Source organism: Cygnus atratus, unplaced genomic scaffold (genome assembly GCF_013377495.2).
Source record: "Cygnus atratus isolate AKBS03 ecotype Queensland, Australia unplaced genomic scaffold, CAtr_DNAZoo_HiC_assembly HiC_scaffold_186, whole genome shotgun sequence".
NCBI lineage: Eukaryota > Metazoa > Chordata > Aves > Anseriformes > Anatidae > Cygnus > Cygnus atratus.
Genome location: NW_026109779.1, coordinates 1 through 25,495, shown reverse-complemented (window position 1 = coordinate 25,495; position 25,495 = coordinate 1). Strand labels below are relative to the sequence as shown.

The 25,495-nt window shown below is 58.8% G+C and overlaps 2 protein-coding genes across 5 annotated transcripts; one reads left to right on the top strand and one right to left on the bottom strand.

Annotated features, from left to right (window-relative positions):
* Positions 1–16,824: 16,824 nt before the first annotated feature.
* Positions 16,825–18,590, bottom strand: FAU (FAU ubiquitin like and ribosomal protein S30 fusion). 2 transcript variants are annotated; one of them, XM_035572602.2, is made up of 5 exons: positions 18,492–18,590; positions 17,582–17,670; positions 17,343–17,487; positions 17,191–17,246; positions 16,825–17,051 (listed from the first exon to the last, which is right to left on the bottom strand). In XM_035572602.2, exons 2-5 carry the CDS (start codon positions 17,654–17,656, stop codon positions 16,926–16,928), a joined length of 402 nt encoding a protein of 133 aa, XP_035428495.1. In that variant the 5' UTR covers positions 17,657–17,670; positions 18,492–18,590; the 3' UTR covers positions 16,825–16,925. The 2 variants fall into 2 exon arrangements, with proteins under 2 accessions (XP_035428495.1, XP_050572639.1); XM_050716682.1 differs by lacking the exon at positions 18,492–18,590 and adding an exon at positions 18,455–18,491.
* Positions 18,591–18,594: 4 nt separating this feature from the next.
* On the top strand, positions 18,595–23,985 carry MRPL49 (mitochondrial ribosomal protein L49). 3 transcript variants are annotated; one of them, XM_050716681.1, is made up of 4 exons: positions 18,595–18,677; positions 19,873–20,008; positions 22,818–22,942; positions 23,672–23,985. In XM_050716681.1, the coding sequence occupies exons 1-4, from the start codon at positions 18,615–18,617 to the stop codon at positions 23,816–23,818; spliced, it is 471 nt and encodes a 156-aa protein (XP_050572638.1). In that variant the 5' UTR covers positions 18,595–18,614; the 3' UTR covers positions 23,819–23,985. The 3 variants fall into 3 exon arrangements, with proteins under 3 accessions (XP_050572638.1, XP_035428496.1, XP_050572637.1); XM_035572603.2 differs by having other exon boundaries at positions 18,596–18,677; positions 19,825–20,008; XM_050716680.1 differs by having other exon boundaries at positions 18,608–18,677; positions 19,861–20,008.
* Positions 23,986–25,495: the final 1,510 nt, after the last annotated feature.

The window sequence follows — 25,495 nt, the reverse complement described above, 5'->3', positions numbered from 1 at the left end:
CGCCCCCCTCGCGGGGTGCCCGTTCCGAATGCGGGCGGCGCTCGGCTCTTTCCGTCAGCGTTCGGCTCTTTCCGTCAGCGCCCCGCCCCCCGCCGTCAGCGCTCGGCTCGTTCCACCCCAGCCCCGCCCCCTGCGGACGCACTCGGGTTTCTTCGGCCTTTTCCGTCAGCGCTCGGCTCTCCCCCCCCCCTCCCCTCGCCTCCCGGCCTGCGCTGCCCCCGCCTCGTTATCATTAACCCCCCGCCTCTAATTAACATGAAGCTGCATTTTCCGGCTCATTACCGCTCATTAACGCCCCGAGGGGCCCCCAGATGCATTTACCGGCTGGCTGCTGGGTTCAAGCACGACGCCCCCACCCCGTAACCCTGCGCCCCCCTCCTGAAGGCTTCACAGAACCCCCAAGGCCTCACAGAGACCCCCCAAAATCCCCCCAAATCCCCCCAAAGCTCTCCACGACCCCCCCCAAGTCTCCCCAAAGTCCTCGTGGCTCCCCCTGACATCACCCCAAGGCCTCGCAGACCCCTCCCCAAAAGCCTCAGAGGACCCCCAAGGGCTCACAGACCCCCCCCCCCAAGCCTCTCCAACCCTCACAGAACCCCCCTAAAGCCCCCACAGAGCGCCCCAAACCCCTCACAGAGCCCCCTAAGAGACCCCAACCCCCCCCATCCCCCCTCAAGCCCCCCCAAACCTTCACAGACCCCCCCTAAAGCCCCCACAGAGCCCCCAACCCCTCACTAAGCTCCCCAAACCTCTCACAGACCCCCCTAAGCGGCCCCAGCCCCCCCCAGATCCCCCCTCAAGCCCCCCAAACCTTCACAGCCCCCCAGAGACCTCCCCCCCACACCCCTCAACCCTTCACAGACCCCCCCCAAATCCCCCCAACCCCTCAGAGACCCTTCCCGAAGCCCCTCCAAAGCCCCCCAAACCCTCACAGCCCCCCCTAAAGCCCCCCCCCCTTTGGGGGGGGTCGGCGGCCGGCGAAGAGAGCCGAGAGCGTCCGGAAATTCCCGAGCGGTTGGGGGCGGAGAGAGCCGAGCGGCTCCGGAAACTCCCGAACGTTTCCATGAGGGAGGGGGTGGAGAGAGCCGAGTGGCTCCGAAGAGAGCCGAGAGGTTCCGAAAAGAGCCGAGCGACGCCGCTGGGCATGCCGGGAGCCGCGCCGCCAGCACTGAGCTGCGGCCGCCATCTTGTGTGGCGTGGCCGCCATCTTGTGTCACAATCACCGCATCCTCTTAATTACTGACCCCCTTAATTACCGGCTCCTCCCCTAATTGACACCCACTCCAATTACCGCTCCCTCTCCCAATTACCATCCCAGGCAGTTGTGTAATGCCACAGATCGAGGTGTGCGGGGGTTTTCCTGCATTGAGGCAGCTGAGGGAGCCGCCAGGGCCCCGCCACCACAGAATCTCGCAGAATGACAGAATCACAGAGAATTACAGAATTCTGGGGATCGGGAGGGACCCCCAACGGTCACCCAGGCCCATCCCCCTGCCGGAGCAGGAGCCCCTCGGTCCTGTCCCGCAGCGCCGTCCCGGCAGGTTTGGCTGTCTCCAGAGGAGCCCCCACCCCACCCCCGGGCCCTGTTCCATGTTCTGTCACCCTCCCCGCCAGGAAATTTATTAATTAACGTTAATGAGGGCAGCCCTCGGCCTCCTCTTCTTCCTCTTCCCTGGGGAGGGCGCCTGATGAGGGCGTGAGGGGGGAACCGAGGCTGTGCTCCCACTTTTTTGGGGTCCCAAAAAAAAACTTGAAATTTTTTGGGGGGTCAAAAAAAAAACTCAAAATTTTGAAGGACTGGGGGGTGAAAAACGGGGCATTGTGGGTGTAGAGCACGCGGTAAAGAGAAACTTTTAAGGATTTGGGTAGAAAAATGACAGGTCACACCACAGCCCCGTTCTGAGAGGAGAAAGTTTTATTTTGGGTGGTAAAATCCACCCTTTTCAGCCCAAAAGCTCTGTTTGAGGTCAGAAAACCTCCTTAGACCGTGCCTGGAGGATTTTAAAAGGTTTAGGGGCACGCTTTCATGGGGGATTTCTCCAAATTAGGTTGAGAGATCTTTCCAACCTTAAAGATTTTATCATTTCAGGCTAAAAACAATCTTTTTAAGGGACCACAAAATGGCCGCCCTCCCTGAGGGCCCCCTCAGCCTCCCTGCTGGGCCCGGCCTGCGCCGTGAGGGGGGAGCCGAGGCTGTGCCCCCCTTTTTGGGTTCTCCTCGAAAAAAAATCGAAATTCTGAAGGACTGGGGTGGAAAACGGGGTTTTGTGGTTTTACGGCACGCAGTAAAGAGCAACATTTCTAGGATTTGGGTGGAAAAAGGAGGGGTCACACCCCAGCCCCATTTTGGGAGAATACAAGTTTTATTTTGGTAAATTTTGTTTTGAGAGGACAAAGTTTACTTTGGTCAAGTTTTATTTTGGGAAAATCCACCCTTTTCAGCCCAAAAGCTCTGTTTGAGGTCAGAAAACCTCCTTGGAGGTCCTCCTTGGACCGTGCCTGGAGGACTTTAAAAGGTTTAAGGGCGTGCTTTCATGGGGGATTTCTCCAAAATTAGGTTAAGAGATCTTTCCAACCTTAAAGATTTTGTAATTTTGGGCTCAAAAACCTCTTTTTTAAAGGTCCAAACCCCACTTTTTTAAATCCAACCCTCCCTTTTCAAGACCCCAAAGCCTCCCTGCAAGATTAAACCCTCCTTTTTCACACCAAATCCCATCTTTCAGTGCGAGGGGACCCTGTCTTTAGGGGCCGAAGCCTCATTTTGGGGTTTTAAAACCTTTCCTTTCAGTTCTAAGTCCATTTGTGAGGGCTCCAGGCCGAGCCTGGGGGAAAACCTGCGCCCCATGGGGGGGATTCTGCTGCCTTGGGTGGTGTGGGGGAGATTTAGGGGTTTTGGGGTGTTGTGGGGGCTTTTATGGGAGGCTGACGAGGGTGTGGGGTGGGGGAGCTGAGGCTGTGCCCCCCCTTTTTGGGGTCTCATGGCCGGGTGGGTGCTGTTGCTGGGGTCCCTTTGTGACCCGGGGGGTTCCCTTAGTGACCCGCGCCGTGTCACGACATAAAAGCCGTCGCCGCCTCGCCACCCCCACAGTGCCTGTCAGGACAGGGCAGGAGCGAGAGGGAGCGAGCCGGAGACCCCCCTGAGCGGAGCTTCATTCCCTCCCTTCGCCCCCCCCCACCATGGCAGACAACCCCCCCCCCGTTCGGCCCCGCTTGGCCTGGGTGGACAGCTGGGCCACCCCCATCGAGGAATCCTCCGACTTCCTCGAGGTGCAGAAGGAGGAGGAGGAGGAGGAGGAGGTCGTGCCGCTGCAGGGCCGTGAGTGGAGAGAAACTCCCGCCACGAACGCACCTAGCTCCCCCCCGGGGGGGGTCTCGGCGCCGCCCCCGCCGCCCCTTTCCCCTCATCGCCCCCTTCGCTGTCTCTCCCCCAGCCTTCGACGACCTGGCCGTGTACCGGGAGGAAGAGGAGGCCGTGACCACCATTGACGCCTTTGTAAGAGAGAGGCAGAAGGTAAAGGCGACCCCCGCGGGCGCTTGGGTGTGGGGGGGGGGGGGGGGTCCCGGCCTGGGCTCCCCCCCCCCCGCCTCACCGGGGGTCTCCCGCAGAGCCACCTGAGCGAGGAGCAGAAAATGAAGTTCCTGGAGAGCGTCTGCAACGTCTGCACCACCGCCCGCGAGAGGGGGCTGTCGGCGGGCCTCGGCCACTTCTGCCGCCGCACCGACGTGGCCAGGCACATCGAGGTGAGAAGGTGGGGGGGGGGCTCTGCTGCACCCTTGGGTGCCGCCGGGGGCTGGGGTGCCAGCTCCCGTCCCGCTCCCCTCCCGCAGATCGTGCTGGCGTCGGAGCCCCAGGACCAGGTGCAGTCGCCGGTGCGGGAGCAAGCCATGCTGGCCGTCGCCGCCTTGAGGTACGCGCCCGGGGGCCGCCTCCGGCCTCCACCGAGGGTTTTCGGGTTTGGGAGGCCGGGCCTCCTCCTCGCGCCCCCTCCCCGGGGCCGGGCCTCAGCTGCGGCCTCCTTCTCCCCCCCCCCCCGACCCCCTCGCAGCACGGTGCAGGTGATCACGGTGAGGGAGATGCTGCGGCTGCTCAACACCTGCTTCCAGAGCGTCTTCCTGCTGCCCCCCAAGGAGAAGCTGAACGCCCGCTTCTACGTGATGGTGGGTGCCGGCGCCCCCTCCCCTCCTTCCCCTCCCCCGGGTCCTTCCCGGGGCGCCCCCGGCGCCAAGCTCACCCCACGCTCGTCCCCCCCCCCCCCCCCAACTCGCAGACCATGCACGCCGTGGACAGCATGCTGCAGCTGCTGCTGCTCAGCCCGCCGGCCACCAAGCTCCCGGAGAAGCTGCAGAGCGTCGTGCAGGTCTGCCCCGCGCCCGGGTGGGGGGCTTCTCGTCGTCCTGGGGGGCCTCTCATTCGCCTCGGGGGGGTTCTCGTCGTCCTGGGGGGCTTCTCATTCACCTCGGGGGGGTTCTCGTCATCCTGGGGGGCTTCTTGTCGTCCTGGGGGGCTTCTCATTCAGCTTGGGGGGGGTTCTTGTCATCCTGGGGGGCTTCTCGTCATCCTGGGGGGCCTCTCATTCGCCTCGGGGGGGTTCTCGTCGTCCTGGGGGGCTTCTCATCATCCTGGGGGGCCTCTCATTCGCCTCGGGGGGCTTCTCGTCGTCCTGGGGGTCCTCTCATTCGCCTCGGGGGGGCTTCTCGTCATCCTGGGGGGCTTCTCGTCGTCCTGGGGGGCCTCTCTTTCACCTCGGGGGGCTTCTCCTCGCCCCGAGGGGCTCCTCCTCGCCCCACGTTGCTCCCCACCACCCCTACGGGCCCCCCGTCTCCCTGAGGGGCTCCCCCCCGCCCCGGCAGCCCCCCAGCCGCCGCTCTCCCGAGCCCGGCGGGCAGCTCGCCGTTTCTCCTCGCAGGCCCTGATGTGTTTCTGCACCTCCCCGAACGCCCTCGCCCGCAGGAGAGCCATGGAGAGGGTCTGCAAGCTGGGCGAGTTCCTGGCCAAGTGCTCCTCGCTGGAGGTCAGGGGCTCGGCCACCCCCCGGCCGCGTCGTTTCCCCCCCCCCCCCCCCCCCCCCCCCCCGCAGCCCCCAGAGCCTCGAGGCCGGGGCCTCCTCCTCCCTCCCCGGCCTCCTCTTCAACCTCCTCCTCGCCTTCCGCAGCCCTTCGGGAGGTACCTGAGGATCTCGCAGAGGACGGACCTCGTCCTCACCTGCCTCCAGCTCGTGACGGAAGGGGTGCGCGACGAGGACCAGCACTGGGTCTCCTTTCTGCTGGACGCGACCTCCCGAGACCCCGTCAGCTGGCTGGCGGACGTGAGAGCCCCCCCCGACCCCGAGCCCCCCTCCCCCCTCCCCGGCAGGGAAGGAAAGGAGGCCGCTTTTCACCGCCCCCCCCCCCCCCCGGCAGGTCCCGCACTTCGTCAACTTCTTCTTCAAAACGCTGAAGAAGCGGCCGGCGCCCGACGTGCGGGAGAGGCTCCTGGAGCTGCTCGTCCTCCTCACGGAGTGCTTCCCCCGCTCCGTGCTCATGACCGTCCTCTTCATCTGCCCGTCGCACGAAAGGTACCGGCCTCGGCCTCCGGGGCCGCCCCCCGAGCCTCCAGGGCACCCCAAACCCGCCCCCCCCCCCCCCCCGCCGGGGCTCCCCCGATAACCCCCGCGGGGCCCCCGCCGCTAACCGCCCCCCGCCCTCCGTCCCCGCAGCGCCTCCATGGACCTGTGGGAGGCGATGTTTGCCCCGCCCGCCATGGCGAAGCGGCTCCTGCACGAGCTCCACCTGCTGCTGCACGACAGCAACATCCGCGAGTTCCTCGGGGTGGCCGAGGACCTCAGCCTCGTCCGCCTCAGCCTCCTCTACGCCCAGCGCCCCGAAGACCCCGTCCCCAGGGAGCTGCGGGACGTGGAGTGCCTGCAGCGCTGCCTCCAGACGGCCAACTTCCACCTGCTCTGGCTGGCGCTCAAGGGCCTGGCGGCGCTGATGGAGAGGCCGCAGCTGGTGAGCCTCCGCCCTTTTCCCCTCCCCGTTCCCGGCCTCGGCCGGCGGCGCGGCGGCCTCCTCACGCCCCGGGCTCGGTGCTTTCGGCGCAGGCCAACGCGGGGCGGTGCCTGCTGCCGGACGTCCTGGAGACCCTGCGCTTCGGCAAGCCCCAGATCACGGCGGCGGCCCTGGCGGTCTGCGGCAACGTCCTCGGCATCATGGAGAAGAAGGCGGCCAGCCTCACCGCCCTCGAGCTGGTCGACGTGCTCAAGCCTCTCCTGGACGACGTAAGGGGGAGGACGAGCCTCCGCGGCCCCGCGGCGCCCGCCCCGTGCCGGAGCCGCGCAGCCGAACCCCCCCCCCCCCCCCCCGTCCTCCTTCCTCTTCCTCTTCCCCAGGAGGCCGCCGTGGTGCGGGAGAGCTCCATGAAGCTCTTCAAGGCGGCCGCGGAGCGCGTGCTGTGGAGGCACAAGACGCAGATGTGGAAGAAGGTGCGCAAGATCCTCGTCCCGCTCTACCTGCGCATGAGCGACGAGACCCACAGCGTGGCCAAGGTAAGCGCCGGCGACGGAGGCTCGCGGCGAGGCCGGAGGGCGCGAGGAGCCGGCGCCAAGCCCCGCGCCTCCGCTGCCTCGCAGGCCTCCCAGGAAGCCCTCATGGCTGCGGCGGAGCTCTTGTGGTGGGATGAGCTGAAGGACGTGGCCCACATGGAGCAGACCTGGAGGATCAGAGCGTGCCTGGTGAGGGCGGCCTCCGCGGCGAGGCTGGCGGGGGGCTCTCGGGGGCTCCCCGAGGTGGGGGGGGGGGGGAAGAAACGGGGCCGGGGAGGCTCACCGTGCCTCGCGGCCTCTCCAGCTGCAGCAGGATCGAGACCGGGTGGAGAAGCGCCTACAGCAGAGCCGGGCGTACCTGGAGGACCCTCAGGCATCCGTTCGCGAGGAGACCGTGAGGTTCATCGGTGAGGCCGCCTCCCTGCCCCGGCGGCCTCCGCAAGAGGCCCCGCGGCCTCCCCTCGCCCTGCCCGGGGCGGAGGCTGACGGGCGGCTTTGCTCCTAGGGCTCGCCGCGGAGAACCTTCGGGACCAGAGCGAAGAGAAGCTGCACGAAATCATTGGGAGTGAGTGAGGGGAGGACTGGAGGCCGGGCGGGGGAGGACTGGAGGCCGGGCCTCCGCCCTGGGGAGGCGCGGTGGAGGCTGGGGGAGGGTAGGGGGGGGGGGGACAGATCGGGGGGTCCGCGGGGCGCTCGGAGCGGCTGCTCCCCGCGTTCCTCCCGCCTGGGGGGGCTCCCGGAGGGGTCTCCGCGGCCCGAGCGGAGGCTCCAGCCTCTTTCCGTCCTCCCGCAGTCCTGCAGCCGATGATGCACGACGCGGAGCCCTCGGTGCGCGCGGAGACCTCCCGCACCATCCAGGCCCTGCTGCAGCATCGCAGGTGGCTCCGGCGGCTGCGGGTGCCGTGGAACCCGCTGGCGGCGCTCTGCTGCTGGCCTCGAAGGTGCCGGCAGAGGCCGAAGACCGAGCCCCAGCCTCAGGAGAACCCAGAAAGTTCCGTCTCCGACGGGACCTCCAAGGATCCATCCCCCGGCCAGAGCAGGGACAAGTAGCTCACCTCACGTCCGCAGGGGGTTCGGATGCCTGCGGAGAAGGAGCCTCCGCACCCCCCGCCGCGGGCAGCCTGCTCCACGTTCCGCCACCCTCGCCACAAATAAATTCCGTCTCCTGTTTGTCCGGAGCCTCCTGCGTTCACCCCTCAGCGTCCTCCGAGCTAAAGACCCCCTCGGCCTCCCCTCCTAAGGGAGGTGCTCCACAGCCTCCCTCATCCTCACAGCTCCGCGCCGGCCTCCCTCGAGCAGCTCCCGTCCTCCCGGAGCTCAGGGCCCAGAACTGGACGCGATGTCCCCCACGCGGCCTCACCGGGGCAGAGCAGAGGAGGACGAGGACCTCTCCCGACCTCCTAAGCACCCCCAGGAAGAGGAAGAAGGCCAAGGAGGCCAACGGGGCACGGTGCTGCCTTGTGGCCATCTGCCACTCGAGTTGGCCCGGCAGTTCCTTCTCCTTCCGTCCTCCGCAGACGCTCCTCTTCCACCCGAGTGGGCCCCGCCCAACCCCGCAGCTCCCCGCCCTTCACCTCCCACCCGCTGGGACGCGCTGACCCTGAGCTCGGCGGGAGCGATCCTTGAATTCCACCCAACTCTCTCGATCCTCTTCGCCTTCGAGTACCTCGCCCCGTGGGATTTCCCCTGGAGAACGCTCGGAAAGGCCCGAGCCCGACCCTGCTGAAGTCCGAGGTCGCTGCCCGCAACTTTCGCCGCCTCCACGAGCCCCTCGTTAGCGAGGACGAGGCCCAGCAGCTCCTCTCCTCGTTGGCGCCTTGGGGTCCTCGGTACACCAGAGGAACCGCCTGGGCTGCGTAGGCCTTCCGGGAGACGTCGGGGTCACTGAAATCCCCCTGCCCCTTAATTCTCACCCCCAGACCTTCTACTCGCTCCTCGTCCTCCCGGGAAGGACGTAAACCCGTGCAGGAGCACGCCGGGGGTGCGGGGGCTGTCCCAGCGCGCCTCGGACGACCCCAAAAAGAACCCAAAGCCCTGCCTGAGGCACCGGGCCCGTAGCCACGCGTTCATGGACTGGATCCTTCGACTCCGTCCCAGAACGTAGTCAGGGAGTTGTAGAGAGCAAGGAGGTCCCCCCGGAGCCTTCTCCGGACCAAACCAACCCTGGTTCCCTCGGCCACTCCTCGCAGGACGTGTTCCAGAACCTTCCCCAGCTTTGTCGCCCTGCTCTGGCCATGCTCCAGGGCCTCGATGTCCTTCTGGTAGCGAGGGGCCCGAATCTGAACGCGGTGCTCAGGGTTGGACGCGGTACTGCGAGGTGAACGCGGTACTCCGAGGCAGGACATGGTGTCATCTGCAGCCTTCCTGAGGGTAATTCCCTCAATTCCCTCATCCAAATAATTAATAAAGATATTAACGAGGGTGGACCAGTGGGCAAACGCCACTCACGACCAGCTCGATTTCACTCCCTTCACCACCACTCTCTGGGCCGGGCCCTCCAGCCGGTTTTTAACCATATTTTTAAAGAAAAACATTCTTTTTCTGTAAAGAGCGTACTTGCCCAAGCCCTGGGCTGCAGCTTCTCCAGGAGAATATTGTGGGAGACCGCACCAAAGGCCTCGCTGAAGGCCTCGCAGACGACATCAGCAGCCTTTCCCTCATCCACCAGGGACACGGATTGGACTAGATGGTCTTTTGAGGCCCCTCCCGATCCCCAAAATTCTGTCACTCTGCGAGATTCTGTCATTCTGCGAGATTCTGTGGTTGCCGGGCCCTGGCGGCTCCCTCAGCTGCCTCAATGCAGGAAAACCCCCGCACCCCTTGATCCCCCGCTCTGTGGCATTACACAACTGCCTGGGACGGTAATTGGGGTGGGGAAAGGGTAATTAAGGGGGTGGTAATTAGGGGAGGGGCCGGTATTTGGGGGGGGGGGGGGGGCAGTTGGAATTGCGATGCAAAATGGCGGCCTCGCCTCACAAAATGGCGGCCGCACCACACGAAAGGCTCAGAGCTCCTGTTGGGGGCTTTGGGATTCCCTGCGGGGCTCAGAACTTTGCTTTGGAGACTCGGGGCTTTCCTGGGGGGCCGCCAAGACCCAGAGCAGCAGCCAGGAGCACTTGGCCAGGAACGTGCCCACTTTGCAGATCCTGTCCTGGTCGGGAGCCCCCCAGGGTGAGGAGGAGCCCCCGGGGTGAGGAAGAGCCCCCCGGCCATGCAGACCCCAAAAAGGGGGACACAGCCTCAGCTCCCCCCTCACGGCGCAGGCCGGGCGCAGGAGGGAGGCTGAGGGGGCCCTCAGGGAGGGCGGCCATTTTGTGGTCCCTTAAAAAAGCTTTTTTTTAGCTTGAAATGATAAAATCTTTAAGGTTGGAAAGATCTCTCAGCCTAATCTGGAGAAATCCCCCATGAAAGCGTGCCCCTGAACCTCTCAAACTCCTCCAGGCACGGTCTAAGGAGGTTTTCTGACCTCAAACAGAGCTTTTGGGCTGAAAAGGGTGGATATTACCACCCAAAATAAAACTTTATCGTCTCAGAACAGGGCTGGGGTGTGGCCCCTAATTTGTCCACCGAAATCCTTGAAATTTTGCTCTTTACCGCATGCTCTACAACCACAAAACACCGCTTTCCACCCCAGTCCTTCAGAATTTTGATTTTTTTTTTGAGGAGACCCCAAAAAGGGGGGCACAGCCTCGGCTCCCCCCTCATGGCGCAGGCCGGGCCCAGCAGGGAGGCTGAGGGGGCCCTCTGGGAGGGCGGCCATTTTGTGGTCCCTCACGGAGCACAGAGGGGCTGAGGAGAGATGGCTGCCCGTGGCTTCTGGGGGGGACGCGGGGACATGTCAGGGAATGGGGGGGGCTCTGAGAACGGGGGGGCCTCTGCTAATTACAGTCCTCTGTCGTTAGAGTTGGAAGTGACCTCCAGGGTCATCTGGTCCCAAAAACTGAATGTGGGACTCAAGGTTGAACGCAGTGCTCGAGGACCGCCCCCCCCGAAAATAAAGCTTCACAAAGCACCCCCCCCCCAAAAAAAGCACAAAGCTCCCCTCAAAACCCCCCTAAAAGCCTCCCACAACACCCCAAAACCCCTAAATCTCCCCCACACCACCCAAGGCAGCAGAATCCCCCCCATGGGGCGCAGGTTTTCCCCCAGGCTCGGCCTGGAGCCCTCACAAATGGACTTAGAACTGAAAGGAAAGGTTTTAAAACCCCAAAATGAGGCTTCGGCCCCTAAAGACAGGGTCCCCTCGCACTGAAAGATGGGATTTGGTGTGAAAAAGGAGGGTTTAATCTTGCAGGGAGGCTTTGGGGTCTTGAAAAGGGAGGGTTGGATTTAAAAAAGTGGGGTTTGGACCTTTAAAAAAGAGGTTTTTGAGCCCAAAATTACAAAATCTTTAAGGTTGGAAAGATCTCTTAACCTAATTTTGGAGAAATCCCCCATGAAAGCACGCCCTTAAACCTTTTAAAGTCCTCCAGGCACGGTCCAAGGAGGACCTCCAAGGAGGTTTTCCGACCTCAAACAGAGCTTTTGGGCTGAAAAGGGTGGATTTTCCCAAAATAAAACTTGACCAAAGTAAACTTTGTCCTCTCAAAACAAAATTTACCAAAATAAAACTTGTATTCTCCCAAAATGGGGCTGGGGTGTGACCCCTCCTTTTTCCACCCAAATCCTAGAAATGTTGCTCTTTACTGCGTGCCGTAAAACCACAAAACCCCGTTTTCCACCCCAGTCCTTCAGAATTTCGATTTTTTTTCGAGGAGAACCCAAAAAGGGGGGCACAGCCTCGGCTCCCCCCTCACGGCGCAGGCCGGGCCCAGCAGGGAGGCTGAGGGGGCCCTCAGGGAGGGCGGCCATTTTGTGGTCCCTTAAAAAGATTGTTTTTAGCCTGAAATGATAAAATCTTTAAGGTTGGAAAGATCTCTCAACCTAATTTGGAGAAATCCCCCATGGAAGCGCGCCCCTAAACCTTTCAAACTCCTCCAGGCACGGTCTAAGGAGATTTTCTCACCTCCAACAGAGCTTTTGAGTTGAAAAGGGTGGATTTTCCCAAAATAAAAGTTTACCAAAATAAAACTACGTCTTCTCAAAACTTTGTCCCTTGAAAGTTTTTTTTTAGCCGGAAATGATAAAATCTTTAAGGTTGGAAAGAACCCCCTTTGAGGTGGAGGTTTTACCCTAGGGTCGTCCTCAAGCCCTCAGAAACGGGCTTAAACCTGAAAAAAAAACCAAAAAAGGCTTTTAAAACCCTCGATTGAGGCTTCCAGCCCCAAATACAGGGTCCGCAAGCATTGAAAAATGGGGTTTGGGGTGAAAAAGTCAGGTTTAAGGACTGCAGTGAGGCTTTGGGGTATTAAAAAGGAAGGGCTGGATTAAAATAAAGGTTTGGAGCTTAAAATATAGTGACGATAAAGCTGAAAAAATAGTGATGATATTGATGAGAGAAGCCTGAAGGCTATCAAACGGGATTTTAGGGGACTGGGAAGGTTAGTGGCTGGAGCGGGAATACAGGTGGTGTTTTCATCTATGCCTGCAGTAGCAGGGAGGGGTGCCGAGAGGACACGGAAAGCCCACCTGATTAACACGTGGCTCAGAGGCTGGTGCCAACACAGAAATTTTGGGTTTTTTTGACCATGGGGCGCTTTACTCGGCACCCGGCCTGATGGCCGCAGACGGGTCCCTACCTCTAAGGGGAAAACGGATCCTAGCCCAGGAGCTGGCGGGGCTCGTTGAGAGGGCTTTAAACTAGGAAAGAAGGGGGACGGGGCTGAAAGAAGGCCTGTTGGAGCTGTGCCAGGGGGAACAATGGCAGAGCCGGGGAAGATGGCAATGGCCCGACTGAAGTGCATCTACGCTAATGCACGCAGCATGGGCAACAAACAGGACGAGCTGGAAGCCATCGTGCAGCGGGAAGGCTATGACTTGGTTGCCATCACGGAAACGTGGTGGGACCACTCTCATGACTGGAGTGCTGCAATGCCTGGCTATCGGCTCTTCAGAAGGGACAGGCAGCACAGAAGGGGTGGTGGTGTGGCTCTCTATATTAGAGAGTGTTTTGATGTTGAGGAACTTGAGGCTGGGAATGATAAGGCTGAGTCCCTGTGGGTTAGGATCAGAGGGAAGGCCAACAAGGCAAGCATCCTGGTGGGGGTCTGTTACAGACCGCCGAACCAGGATGAGGAGACGGATGAGGCGTTCTACAGGCAGCTGGCAGAAGCCGCGAAATCGTCAGCGCTTGTTCTCGTGGGGGACTTCAACTTCCCAGACATATCCTGGAAGCACAACACAGCCCAGAGAAAGCAGTCTAGGAGGTTTCTGGAGAGCGTGGAAGATAGCTTCCTGACGCAGCTGGTTGGAGAGCCTACCAGGGGAGGTGCCCCGCTAGACCTTCTGTTCACAAACAGTGACGGACTGGTGGGAGATGTGGTGGTCGAGAGCTGTCTTGGGCAGAGTGACCACGAAATGGTTCAGTTCTCTATTCTTGGCGAAGTCAGGAAGGGGACCAGTAAAACCGCTGTCTTGGACTTCCAGAGGGCTGACTTTGAGCTGTTCAGGACACTGGTTGGCAGAGTCCCTTGGGAGGAGATTCTGAAGGGCAGAGGAGTCCAGGAAGGCTGGGCACTTCTTCAAGAAGGAAATCTTAATGGCTCAGGAGCAGGTCTGTCCCCACGTGCCCAAAGATGAGCCGGCGCGGAACTAGACCGGCCTGGCTGAACAGAGAGTTGTGGCTCGAGCTTAGGAGAAAAAGGAGGGTTTATAATCCTTTGGAAAAGAGGGCAGGGCTACTCAAGAGGACTATAAGGATGTTGCGAGGCTGTGCAAGGATAAAATTAGGAAGGCCAAAGCTCATCTGGAGCTCAATCTGGCCTACTGCCGTTAAAGATAACAAAAAACGTTTTTACAAATACATCAACGCAAAAAGGAGGACTAAGGAGAATCTCCATCCTTTACTGGATGCGGGGGGAAACTTAGTTACAAAAGATGAGGAAAAGGCTGAGGTACTCAATGCCTTCTTTGCCTCAGTCTTTAGCGGCAAGACCGGTTGTTCTCTGGATACCCGGTACCCTGAGCTGGTGGAAGGGGATGGGGAGCAGGATGTGGCCCTCACTATCCACAAGGAAATGGTTGGCGACCTGCTACAGCACTTAGATGTACGCAAGTCGATGGGGCTGGATGGGATCCACCCGAGGGTACTGAGAGAACTGGCGGAGGAGCTGGCCAAGCCGCTTTCCATCATTTATTGGCAGTCCTGGCTATCAGGAGAGGTCCCAGTCGACTGGCGGCTAGCAAATGTGACGTCCATCTACAAGAAGGGCCGGAGGGTAGACCCGGGGAACTATAGGCCTGTTAGTTTGACCTCAGGTGCCAGAGAAGCTCATGGAGTAGATTATATTGAATGTCGTCACGTGGCACTTGCGGGGCAACCAGGCGATCAGGCCCAGTCAGCATGGGTTTATGAAAGGTAGGTCCTGCTTGACGAACCTGATCTCCTTCTATGACCAAGTGACGCGCTTAGTGGATGAGGGAAAGGCTGTGGATGTGGTCTACCTTGACTTCAGTAAGGCTTTTGACACCGTTTCCCACAACATTCTCCTCAAGAAACTGGCTGCTCGTGGCTTGGACTGGTGTACGCTTCGTTGGGTTAAAAACTGGCTTGATAGCCGGGCCCAAAGAGTTGTGGTGAATGGAGTCAAATCCAGTTGGAGGCCGGTCACTAGTGGAGTCCCCCAGGGCTCAGTACTGGGGCCATGTCCTCTTTAATATCCTTATCGATGATCTGGACGAGGGGATCGAGTGCACCCTCAGTAAGTTTGCAGACTGACACCAAGTTAGGTGCGTGTGTCCATCTGCTCGAGGGTAAGCAAGGCTCTGCAGGAGGATCTGGATAGGCTGGACCGATGGGCTGAGGTCAACTGTATGAAGTTCAACAAGGCCAAGTGCCGGGTCCTGCACCTGGGGCGTAACAACCCCAAGCAGCGCTACAGGCTGCGAGATGACTGGTTGGAAAGCTGCCTGGCCGAGAAGGACCTGGGAGTACTGGTTGATAGTCGGCTGAATATGAGCCAGCAGTGTGCTCAGGTGGCCAAGAAGGCCAACAGCATCCTGGCTTGTATAAGAAGCAGCGTGGCCAGCAGGGCTAGGGAGGTGATTGTCCCCCTGTACTAGGCTCTGGTGAGGCCGCACCTCGAGTACTGTGTTCAGTTTTGGGCTCCTCGCTACAAGAAGGACATGGAGGTACTCGAGAGAGTCCAGAGAAGGGCGACGAAGCTGGTGAGGGGTCTGGAGAACAAGTCTTATGAGGAGCGGCTGAGGGAGCTGGGATTGTTCAGCCTGGAGAAGAGGAGGCTCAAGGGTGACCTTATCGCTCTCTACAGGTACCTTAAAGGAGGCTGTAGCGAGGTGGGGGTTGGTCTGTTCTCCCATGTGCCAGGTGACAGGACGAGGGGGAATTGGCTCAAGTTGCGCCAGGGGAGGTTTAGGTTGGATATTAGGAAGAACTTCTTTACTGAAAGGGTTGTTAGGCATTGGAATGGGCTGCCCAGGCAAGTGGTTGAGTCGCCATCCCTGGAGGTCCTTAAGAGACGTTTAGATGTAGTCCTTAGTGATATGGTTTAGTGGAGGTTTTGTTAGTGTTAGGTCAGAGGTTGGACTAGATGATCTTGGAGGTCTCTTCCAACCTAGACGATTCTGTGATTCTGTGAAAAAAGTTTTTTTTTTTTTTTTCTTCCATGAAATTGTAAGATCTTTAAGGTTGGAAAGACCTCTTAATGTAATTTGGAGAAATTTCCACTAAAGCGTGCCCCTAAACCGTTCAAATCCCCCCCCAGGAAGGGCCCGCGTGGGCTCTGCTCCGGTGCAGCCTCATCCTCGGGGGCTTGGGGCTTCCCCTGGGGGCTCAGAGCTCCGGGAGGGGCCTTTTGGGGCGCCCCTCGCCCCCAAACCCCCCCGGATCGCTGAGGAGAAGCCCCCGGCCCTGAGACTGCCTGTGGCGGCCTCGGGCTGTCCCGCTCCGAGCGCTCGGGAGCTTTCGGAAGCGATCGGCAACTTTCGGAGCCGCTCGGGAGCCTTCGGAGGCCTTCCAGAACCTTCCGAGCCGCTCGGGAGCTTTCGGAGCCGCTCGGCTCTCTCCGCCCCGCCCCCCGAGGAAACGTTCGGGAACTTCCGGAGGCTTTCGGCTCCCCCCGCCCCCCCCCCCCCGCTCGGCTCTTTCCGGCACCGCTCGGCCATTTCCGCCGCCTCCTCACGCTCTGTGGCAGCCCGCGCGGCCTCCCCCCCGCCTCCCCTCATTAAGCTCCGGGCTAATTAACTCATTAAAGGGGCAGAGCCGCTCTGAAACGCCCCCAGCACAGACTTTGCCGTTCCCAACAGCACGAACGACCCCCAAATCGCCCAAATTCACCCCAAACCCCTCAAAACTCCCCCCAAATTCACCCGTCCCCCCCAAAGCTCCCACAAATCCTCCCAAACCTTCAAAACTCGCCCAAAACTCCCCCCAAATCCTCCCCAACCCCCCCCCCAACTTCCCCCAAAGCTCCCTAAAACCCTCCCAAACTCCCCCCCAAGGTACCCCAAGCTCCCCCATAACCCCCATAGCCCCCCCCCAAAACACCCCAAACCTCTCCCTAAAAAACCTAAAAACCCCCAAAGCTCCGCCCGAGCCTCCCCATTCCCCTCAAACCCCCCCCCAAAACCCCTAAATCTCCCCCAAATCCCTCCCAAGGCAGCAGAATCCCCCCCCCCCGGGGCGTGGATTTTTCCCCGGGCTCGGTTTCGAGCCCTCACAAACGGGCTCGGAACTGAAAAAAAAAAAAAACACAAAAGTTTTAAAACCCTGAAATGAGGCTTCCAACCCCAAACACAGGGTCCCCGAGTGCTGAGAAATGGGGTTTGGGGGGAAAAAGGAGGGTTTAAGGCGTGCGGTGAGGTTTTGGGGTCTTAAAAAGGGGGGATCGGATTTAAAAAAGGAGAGTTTGGACCTTTAAAAAGAGTTTTTTGAGCCTGAAATGATAAAATCTTTAAGGTTGGAAGGATCTCTCAGCCTAATTTGGAGAAATCCCCCATGGAAGCGCGCCCCTAAACCTTCCAAACTCCTCCAGGCACGGTCTAAGGAGGTTTTCTGACCTCCAACAGAGCTTTTGGGCTGAAAAGGGTGGATTTTCCCACCCAAAATAAAACTTTCTCCTCTCAGAACGGGGCTGGGGTGTGACCCCTCATTTTTCCACCCAAATCCTTGACGTTCTGTGTTTACCACATGCTCTACAACCACAAAACCCCGTTTTCCACCCCAAATCCTTCAAAACTTCGACGGTTTGGAGCCCAAACAATTTTTATTCCACCAGAAGGGCCGCGAAACCCCGCTCCCGGCGCGGTTTTGGGGATTTTGTTTATTTCGGGGGGGATTTTCCTCCCCTAGGAGTTGGCGTTGGGGCCCTTCTTCTTGCCGAAGGTGGGGACGACGTTGACGAAGCGCCGGTTGTACTGCATGCGCCGCTTGGCGCGCCCCGTCTTCTTCTTCTTCTTCTCCTGCTTCGCCACCTGGGTTTTGGGGGAAAAAACCAAAAGGTGAGGGCGTTTAGGGGCTGCGCCCCAAAAAACAAAGCTCTGGGACCCTAAAAATATCCTCGACCCCCCCTAAAATCCCTCAAATCCTCCCCGAATTCCCCCCAAAACTCACCTTGGGGGTCTGGCCCCTCACTTTGCCGGCGCGGGCGAGAGAACCGTGGACTTTACCTGTGCAAAAAGGGGGGGGGGGGGGCGCAATTAAAGATTAGGAACTCATCAGGCTAACGAGGAGGCCCCGTTAATTGCCCCCCGGTAATCCCGTACCCCCCAGCAGCCGCGCGGCCACGTCGAGGGTGGAAAATTCGGGGATGCCGCTCCGCTCCAGCACGGCCTCATCCTGCAGCGGGCTTCCCCCGAAGAGCAGCACCTGGTCCTCGGGGGCGACGGCCTCCAGCGCCGCGATCCTCGCCTGGTTTTGGGGGGAAAAAATCCCAAAACGGGTCAGCCCCAAAAGGTTTCGGGGCGGGGAGCAGCCCGGTAACGGTGGTGGTGGGGGGACTCACCTTGATTTGGGCGACGGTCTCGGCGCCGGAGACCTCGATGGCGTGGAGGGACTGGGCGCGGACGAAGAGCTGCATGGTGGAGGGGGGGTCTGGGGGGGGAGGACACACGGGGTTAGGGACCCCCGGGAACAGGGGGAACCCCAAAAAAGGAGGCGGAGGCACCAAAAAAACAGGAAGACCCCCCAAAACCACCAGAGACCTCTGCAAAGCGTTCCCTAGACCCTCCTGGAGACCTCCAAAAGCCTCAGAGACCCTCCCCAAAGCCCCCCAAGGCCTCACAGCCCCCCCACACCACAAGAGCCCCACCCAAGCCTACCAGACCCTGCCCCCAGACCCCAAAAGACCCCCCCAGACCCCCCCCCAAGGCCCAAAAGATCTCCCTGTGCCCTCACAAATCCCCCTAGTGCCCCTCCGTGGGCCCCAAGACCCCCCCAACCCCCAAGAACCTCCCCTCCAGGCCCCAAAACCGCCCCCAGGGCTCCACAGCCCCTCCCCCAGGCCCCAAAGCCCCCCCCCCCGGACCTCACAGACCTCCTCCAGACCCCAAGAGCAGCCCCCAGATCCCGAAGCCCCCCCGGGCACCAAAAGCCCCCCATGACCCCCCCCAGACCCCAAGAGCCCCCCCTAAGCCCTCACAGACCCCCCCCTCCCTCCAGTCACCTCCAAAGCCCCAGACCCTCCCCAGACGCCAAAAAGCCCCCCAAGACCCCTCCCCAAGCCCCCAAAAGCCCCCGAAGCCCCCCCCCGACCCCAAGAACCGCCCTCCGGGTCCCCCCCCAAAGCCTTACAGACCTCCCCGAGCCCCGAAAGGCCTCCACAAGGCCCCAAGAGCCCCTCCCGGGCCCCAAACCCCCCCCAGCCCCCCCCCTTTACCCCCTCACGGCCGCAGCCCCCCCCGGCCGCCCCTCACCTCACGCCAGGCGCAGGCCAAGAGAGCGAATCCGCGCAGGCGCCGCTGCGACGTCGGGCGTGCGCGCTGACGTCACGGGCGCGCTGACGTCAGGCGCCGGAGGGAAGGGGGGGCGCTCCCAAAATGGCGGCGCTGGGCCGGCGGCTGCTGGGGCTGCGAGCGGCGGTGGGGAGGCGGGGGGCGCAGGTAGGGGGGCCTGGAGGGCTTGGGGGGGGGGGGACGGGGATTTAAGGGGGCTCTGAGGAGGTTTGGGGAGTCTGGAGGGGATTAAGGGGGGTCTGTGAGGTAATTAAGAGGGTTGGGGGGAGGGCTCTGAGTGGATTTGGGGGTCAAGGGGGGTCCCTGAAGGGAAGGGGGGGATTTGGGGCTTTCGGGGGTCCTGGAGGGGATCTGGGGAGCTCGGGGAGGGGGGGGGCTCTGAAGGGGTTTTGGGTGGATTCTGGGGAGAGGAGGGGGGGGTCTGAAGGGGATTAAGGGGGCTGGGGGGGGGGTCCTGAAAGGAAGGGAGAGAATAAGGTGGTTTGTGGGGGGGGGGGTCCTGAAGGGATGAGGGGGGCTCTGAGGGGGGGGTTGGGGAGTGCGGGGGGGGGGGGGGGTCTGTGAAGGAGGAGGGGGGCTCTGAGGAGGTGTGGGTTGGGGGATGGAGGGTGTTAAGGGGTTTTGGGGATGGTCTGTGAGGGAATTTGGGGGGTCCTGGAGGGATCCTGAAGTGATGGGGGGGGCTCTGATGGGGTTTGGGGGGTCCTGGAGGGGATTAAGGGGGTTTGGGGGGTCTTGAAGGGAGAAGGGGGGGGTCTGAGGGATTTAGGGGTTTCTGAAGGAAGGGGAGAATTAACGGGGGCGTCTGAGAGGATTTGGGGGGTCCTAAAAGGAGAGCAAGAGATTAAGGGGGTTTGGGGGGGGGCTCTGAGGGAGGAGGAGGGGGTTTGGGGGGGGGGGGGTCCTGAAGGGAGTGGGGGGGGGGGTTAAGGGAGTTGGGGGGGGTCTCTGAGAGGATTTTGGGGGATGCCCTGAAGGGAGGGGGGGATTAAGAGGGGCTTAGGGGTGGTTTCTGAGGGGATTTGGGGGGTTCCTAAAGGGAAGGGGCATTAAGGAAGACTTGAGGGGTTCTGAGTGGATTGGGGGGGGGAGTTGGGGGGGGGTCTGTTAGGGTTGTGGGGGGTTGTCTGAGGGGATGAGTAGATTTAGGGGGGGATCCTTGGGGGGGAGGGATGAACAGGGTCTGTAAGGGGATGGAGCATTTTGGGGGAGGATCCTGGGGGGTGGGAAGAATCTGAGGGGGGGTGTTCTGGGTAGGGGGCACTCACCCTGCTGTGTACCCCCACCCACACAGAGTCAAGGCCCCCCAGGCCCCCCCGCCGACCCCCAGGTGCCCCCCCAGACCCGCCCGTACCCCGGCGTGGTGGAGTCGACGGCCGAATTTGCCTTCGTGGAGCGCTTGCTGCCCCCCAGCCGCGTCCCCGACCCCCCCGCGCACCCCACCTACCCCACGCCCTCGGGCTGGAGCCCCCCGCGAGGTGAGGAAGCTGGGGGAGCCCCCCAGTATCACAACGGAGCCTCCCCGGAATTCGGGGGGGGCAAAAAATGACATAAATATTCCTCAGAAAATGAGGCAAATACCTTAAAAAGTGAGTCAAAAATCAAGCTTACCGCTCCTCAAAAATTGAGTTAAATATACCTCAAAAAGGGACTTGAATGCCCTTAAAAAAGATAATATCTCTCAAAAAATCAGTTAAATATTCCTAAAAAATTAGTATAATACTGACTTAAATATTCCTCAAAAATGAGTCAAATATCCCTCAAAAATGACTTTAATATCTCTCCAAAATGAGTTAAATATTCCTCAGAAAACTGAGCTAAATGCTCCTCAAAAATCGACTTAAATGCCCCTCAAAAATTGAGTTAAATGCTGTCTTAAATACCCCTCAAAAATGACTTAAACGCCTCTCAAAAAAAAATACTCCTCAAAAGAAATATATAATTTGGTTTTTTGAGACATTTTATGTCTCAGAAGATGAGCCAAATACCTCAAAATGACTTAAATGCACCTCAAAAAGGAGTTATATACTCCTTTAAAAGGAGTTATGTATTCCTCAAAAAACAGATTAAATATTCCTCAAAAATGAGTTAAACACTTCTGATAAACTCAGTTAAATACTGACTTAAATACCCCTCAAAATCTGACTGAAGTTTTCCTCAAAATCTTACTCAGAAACTGACTGAAGTTCTCAGAAATGACTTACATACCCCTCAAAAACTGACGTTCCCCTCAACACCTGACTGATGTTCCCCTCAGTAACGACTTAAATACCCCTCAAAACCTTACTGATGTTCTTCTCAAAATCTGACTGAAGTTCTCCTCAGAAACAAGTTAAATACCCCTCAAAAACTGACAATTCTCCTCAAAATCTGGCAGAATTCTCCTCAAAATCTGACTGAAGCTCTCCTCAGAAACAAGTTAAATACCCCTCAAAAACTGGCAGAATTCTCCTCAAAATCTGACTCAAGTTCTCCTCAGAAACGACTTACATACCCCTCAAAAACTGACGTTCCCCTCAGAAACGAGTTAAATACCCCTCAAAATCTGACAGAATTCTCCTCAAAATCTGACTGAAGTTCTCCTCAGTAACGACTTAAGTACCCCTCAAAATCTGACTGAAGTTCTCCTCAAAAACTGAGAGAATTCTCCTCAAAATCTGACTGAAGTTCTCCTCCGAAATGCCTGAAATACCCCTCAAAATCTTACTCAGAAACTGACTGAAGTTCTCAGAAATGACTTACATACCCCTCAAAAACTGACGTTCCCCTCAGAAACGAGTTAAATACCCCTCAAAATCTGACAGAATTCTCCTCAAAATCTGACTGAATTCTCCTCAAAATCTGACTGAAGTTCTCCTCAGTAACGACTTAAGTACCCCTCAAAATCTGACTGAAGTTCTCCTCAAAAACTGAGAGAATTCTCCTCAAAATCTGACTGAAGTTCTCCTCAGAAATGCCTGAAATACCCCTCAAAATCTTACTCAGAAACTGACTGAAGTTCTCAGAAATGACTTACATACCCCTCAAAAACTGACGTTCCCCTCAAAACCTGACTGACGTTCCCCTCAGTAACGACTTAAATACCCCTCAAAACCTTACTGATGTTCTCAAAATCTGACTGAAGTTCTCCTCAGAAACAAGTTAAATACCCCTCAAAAACTGACAGAATTCTCCTCAAAATCTGACTGAAGCTCTCCTCAGAAACAAGTTAAATACCCCTCAAAAACTGACAGAATTCTCCTCAAAATCTGGCAGAATTCTCCTCAAAATCTGACTGAAGCTCTCCTCAGAAACAAGTTAAATACCCCTCAAAAACTGACAGAATTCTCCTCAAAATCTGACTGAAGCTCTCCTCAGAAACAAGTTAAATACCCCTCAAAAACTGACAGAATTCTCCTCAAAATCTGACTCAAGTTCTCCTCAGAAACAAGTTAAATACCCCTCAAAAACTGACAGAATTCTCCTCAAAATCTGACTGAAGCTCTCCTCAGAAACAAGTTAAATACCCCTCAAAAACTGACAGAATTCTCCTCAAAATCTGACTCAAGTTCTCCTCAGAAACGACTCAAAGACCCCTCAAAATCTGACTGAAGTTTTCCTCAAAATCTTACTCAGAAACTGACTGAAGTTCTCAGAAACGACTTACATACCCCTCAAAAACTGACGTTCCCCTCAGAAACGAGTTAAATACCCCTCAAAATCTGACAGAATTCTCCTCAAAATCTGACAGAATTCTCCTCAAAATCTGACAGAATTCTCCTCAAAATCTGACAGAATTCTCCTCAAAATCTGACAGAATTCTCCTCAGTAACGACTTAAGTACCCCTCAAAATCTGACTGAAGTTCTCCTCAGTAACGACTTAAGTACCCCTCAAAATCTGACTGAAGTTCTCCTCAAAAACTGAGAGAATTCTCCTCAAAATCTGACTGAAGTTCTCCTCAGAAACGACTTCAATACCCTTCAAAAACTGAAGTTCTCCTCAAAAACTGACCGAAATCCCCCTAAAAAAAACAACCCCCCCCCCAAAAAAAAATACAAATGACACAAAAATGACTTAAACATCCCTCAAAAAGTGACTGGAATCCCCTACAAAACGACTTGAATCCCCCCCAAACCGATTTATGGTGTCCACGCCCAGGCTGCCCCCTCAGGGCTGTCTGTCTCCCCCGCCCCCCCCATGAAACCCTTTTGGGACTTTTTGTATTTTTTCCCCCCTTTCCGGTCCAGCCCCCACCCCCACCCCACTAAAAGCTCCTTTTTGGGGTTTCTGCCCCCTCGCCCCGCAGCCCCCGACCCGGCGCTGCCCTACTTCGTGCGCCGGTCCCGCATGCACAACGTCCCCGTGTACCGGCACCTCAGGGCGGGCACCCGCAGGACCACCGTGCTGCGCCGCATCGAGGGCGACATCTGGGTACGGGGCTGGGGGCGGCGGGGGGGGGGGGTCTGCGACATTTTGGGGGGGGTCTGGGGGATTTTAGGGAGGGTTGGAGGATTTTGGGGTGGGTTTGGGGGATTTCGGGGGGGGATTTTTGGGGGCAGTAGGAGGGTTTGGGGGGGATTTTGGGGGGGTTGGAGGATTTTTGGGGGGAGTTTGGAGGGGTTTGGAGAATTTTGAAGGGGGTTCGGGGATTTTTGGAGAGGTTTGGGGGACTTTTGGGGGGGATTGGGGTTTGGTTATGAGGTTAGTTTAGGGGTTTGGGACTGGTTTTGGAGTTGTTTTTTGGGGTTTGAGATTTTTTTAGGGGTTTGGGGCTGGTTTTTGGGCTTGGGGGATTTTTATGGGGGATTGGGGTTGGTTTAGGAGGTTGGGGTTGGTTTTGGGGTTTGGGGTTATGAGGTTCATTTAGGACTTTGGGGTTGGTTTGGGGGGGGTTTGGTTTCTTTTTTAGGGGTTCGGGGATTTTTAGGGGTTTGGGGCTGGTTTGGGGATTCTTTTAGGATTTTTTATTTTTATTTTTTTTAGGGATTTTGGGGTTGGTTTATAGTGGTCTTTTATTATATTTGGGGGTTTGGGGTCGGGTTTTTCGTTTTTTTCTTTCGGGGCCTGGGCTTGGTCTGGGGTTTCTTTGAGGGATTTTGGGGCTGGTTGGGGTTTTTTTTTCTTTTTAGGGGCGTTAACGGGGTTTCCCCCGCGGCGCAGGCGCTGGAGGCCGAGCTGCGGGCGTTCGTGGGGCAGCGGCTGGGCCGGGAGCCGCTGACGCAGGTGAACGAGGTGACGGGGACGCTGCGGCTCAAGGGCCACGTGGACGCCGAGGTGCGCGCCTGGCTGCTGCAGAAGGGCTTCTGAAAGCGCCGAAACGGGGCAAAACCGGGCAAAAACCCCTCGCGGGGGGGGCGGAGGGACCCCGAAACGGGGCACAGCCTGCCCCCGAAAGGCGGAGGGGCCCCAAAACGCGGCCGAACCCGGTCGGGAACGGAGTAAAGTGGTTAATAAATGGGGGGAGTTCCTGAAAAGGGGGGTGAGATGTGTTTGGGGGGGGCTCGAAAATGGGGTGGAACCCCTCGGAAATGGGAGAGGGGCTCCGAAACGGGGCGAAGATGGCTTGTGAGCAGCAGGCAGACCCCAGAACGGGGTGAAATCCGCCCCAAAACAGCCCGGAGGGGCCCCAAAACGCGATGAAATCCGCCCAAAAAGGCTCAGGGGAGCCAAAAGGGGATTGAATCCACTGAGAACAGTTCAGGGGACCCAAAACGGGAGGAAATCCACTCAAAATGGCGCAGGAGACCCAAAACGGGAGGAAATCCACTCAGAAACAGCCCGGAGGGGCCCCAAAACGCGATGAAATCCGCCCAAAAAGGCTCAGGGGAGCCAAAAGGGGATTGAATCCACTGAGAACAGTTCAGGGGACCCAAAACGGGAGGAAATCCACTCAAAATGGCGCAGGAGACCCAAAACGGGAGGAAATCCACTCAGAAACAGCCCGGAGGGGCCCCAAAACGCGATGAAATCCGCCCAAAAAGGCTCAGGGGAGCCAAAAGGGGATTGAATCCACTGAGAACAGTTCAGGGGACCCAAAACGGGAGGAAATTCACTCAAAATGGCGCAGGAGACCCAAAATGGAAGGAAATCTGCTCAAAATGGCGCAGGAGACCCAAAATGGGATGAAATCCACCCAAAAAAGCCCAACACAGCCCTAAGGGGCCCCAAAACGGGATGAAATCCACTCAAGACAGCCGAGGGGACCCAAAACGGGGCGAAATCCCCCGAAAACGGTCAACCTCCCCCCCCCCCCCCCCCCCCCCCCCGAGCAGCGGCGATCCCGCGAAGCGACGTCACGCCGGCGGGCGGCGCCCCAAAAAGCCCCCCCCCAAAACGCTCAGAAACGGGTCGGAAGCTGCACGGGGGTGGCGGCAGCCCCCCCTCCCCAAAGAAATAAACCTCCCGACTGCGGGGGGGGGAACCCAAAAAGCCAAATGGATTCCCCCCCCTACCCCGGGGAGGGGGGGGGGGGGGGTCCCTCTTTATTTCCACCTACCCCCCCCCCCCACCCCACCCGCGGGGACGACGGACAGCAACGCGGTGCCGGGGGGGAGCCAAAAAAAATACTAAACGGGGGGGCAATTAAGACAAAAATAATAATAAAGGGGGGGGGGGAAATCCCAAATTTGTGGGGGGGGGGGGGGGGGTCCGGGGGGGGGCTCAGCTCTGCGAGTAGTACTGGTTGTAGCTCCACGGCGTCTGGTAGCTGTAGGCGCCGTAGCCTTGCTGGGGAGACAAAGGGGGGGCCGTCAGCGGCGCCCCCGGCCCCAAATGGGGGGGTCGGGGGGGTCCCTGAGCCCCCCCCCCCCCCCCCACTGACCTGGTACCAGTAGCTGTAGGTGGAGGGGCTGCCGCCCGCGTCCCCCCCGGTGCCGGAGAAGTTGAGGGGGGTCAGGAGCCCCCCGGCTTCGTCGGGACGCAGGCGCTTGTCGTCCGGCTCGTCCGCGCTGCGATGGAGAGGGCGGGGGGGGGTAAATAGGGGGG

Bases quoted from the DNA above. Each gene is read 5' to 3' on its own strand.
- FAU (XM_035572602.2), bottom strand. From the start codon at position 17,656: ATGCAGCTCTTCGTCCGCGCCCAGTCCCTCCACGCCATCGAGGTCTCC. The intron at 17,488-17,581 runs GTGAGTCCCCCC...CCCCAAAACCAG, and splicing joins AGACCGTCGCCCAAATCAAG to GCGAGGATCGCGGCGCTGGA. The intron at 17,052-17,190 runs GTGAGTTTTGGG...CCCAAAACCCAG, and splicing joins TGAGGGGCCAGACCCCCAAG to GTGGCGAAGCAGGAGAAGAA.
- MRPL49 (XM_035572603.2), top strand. From the start codon at position 18,615: ATGGCGGCGCTGGGCCGGCGGCTGCTGGGGCTGCGAGCGGCGGTGGGG. The intron at 18,678-19,824 runs GTAGGGGGGCCT...CCACCCACACAG, and splicing joins TGGGGAGGCGGGGGGCGCAG to AGTCAAGGCCCCCCAGGCCC. The intron at 22,943-23,671 runs GTACGGGGCTGG...CCCGCGGCGCAG, and splicing joins GCATCGAGGGCGACATCTGG to GCGCTGGAGGCCGAGCTGCG.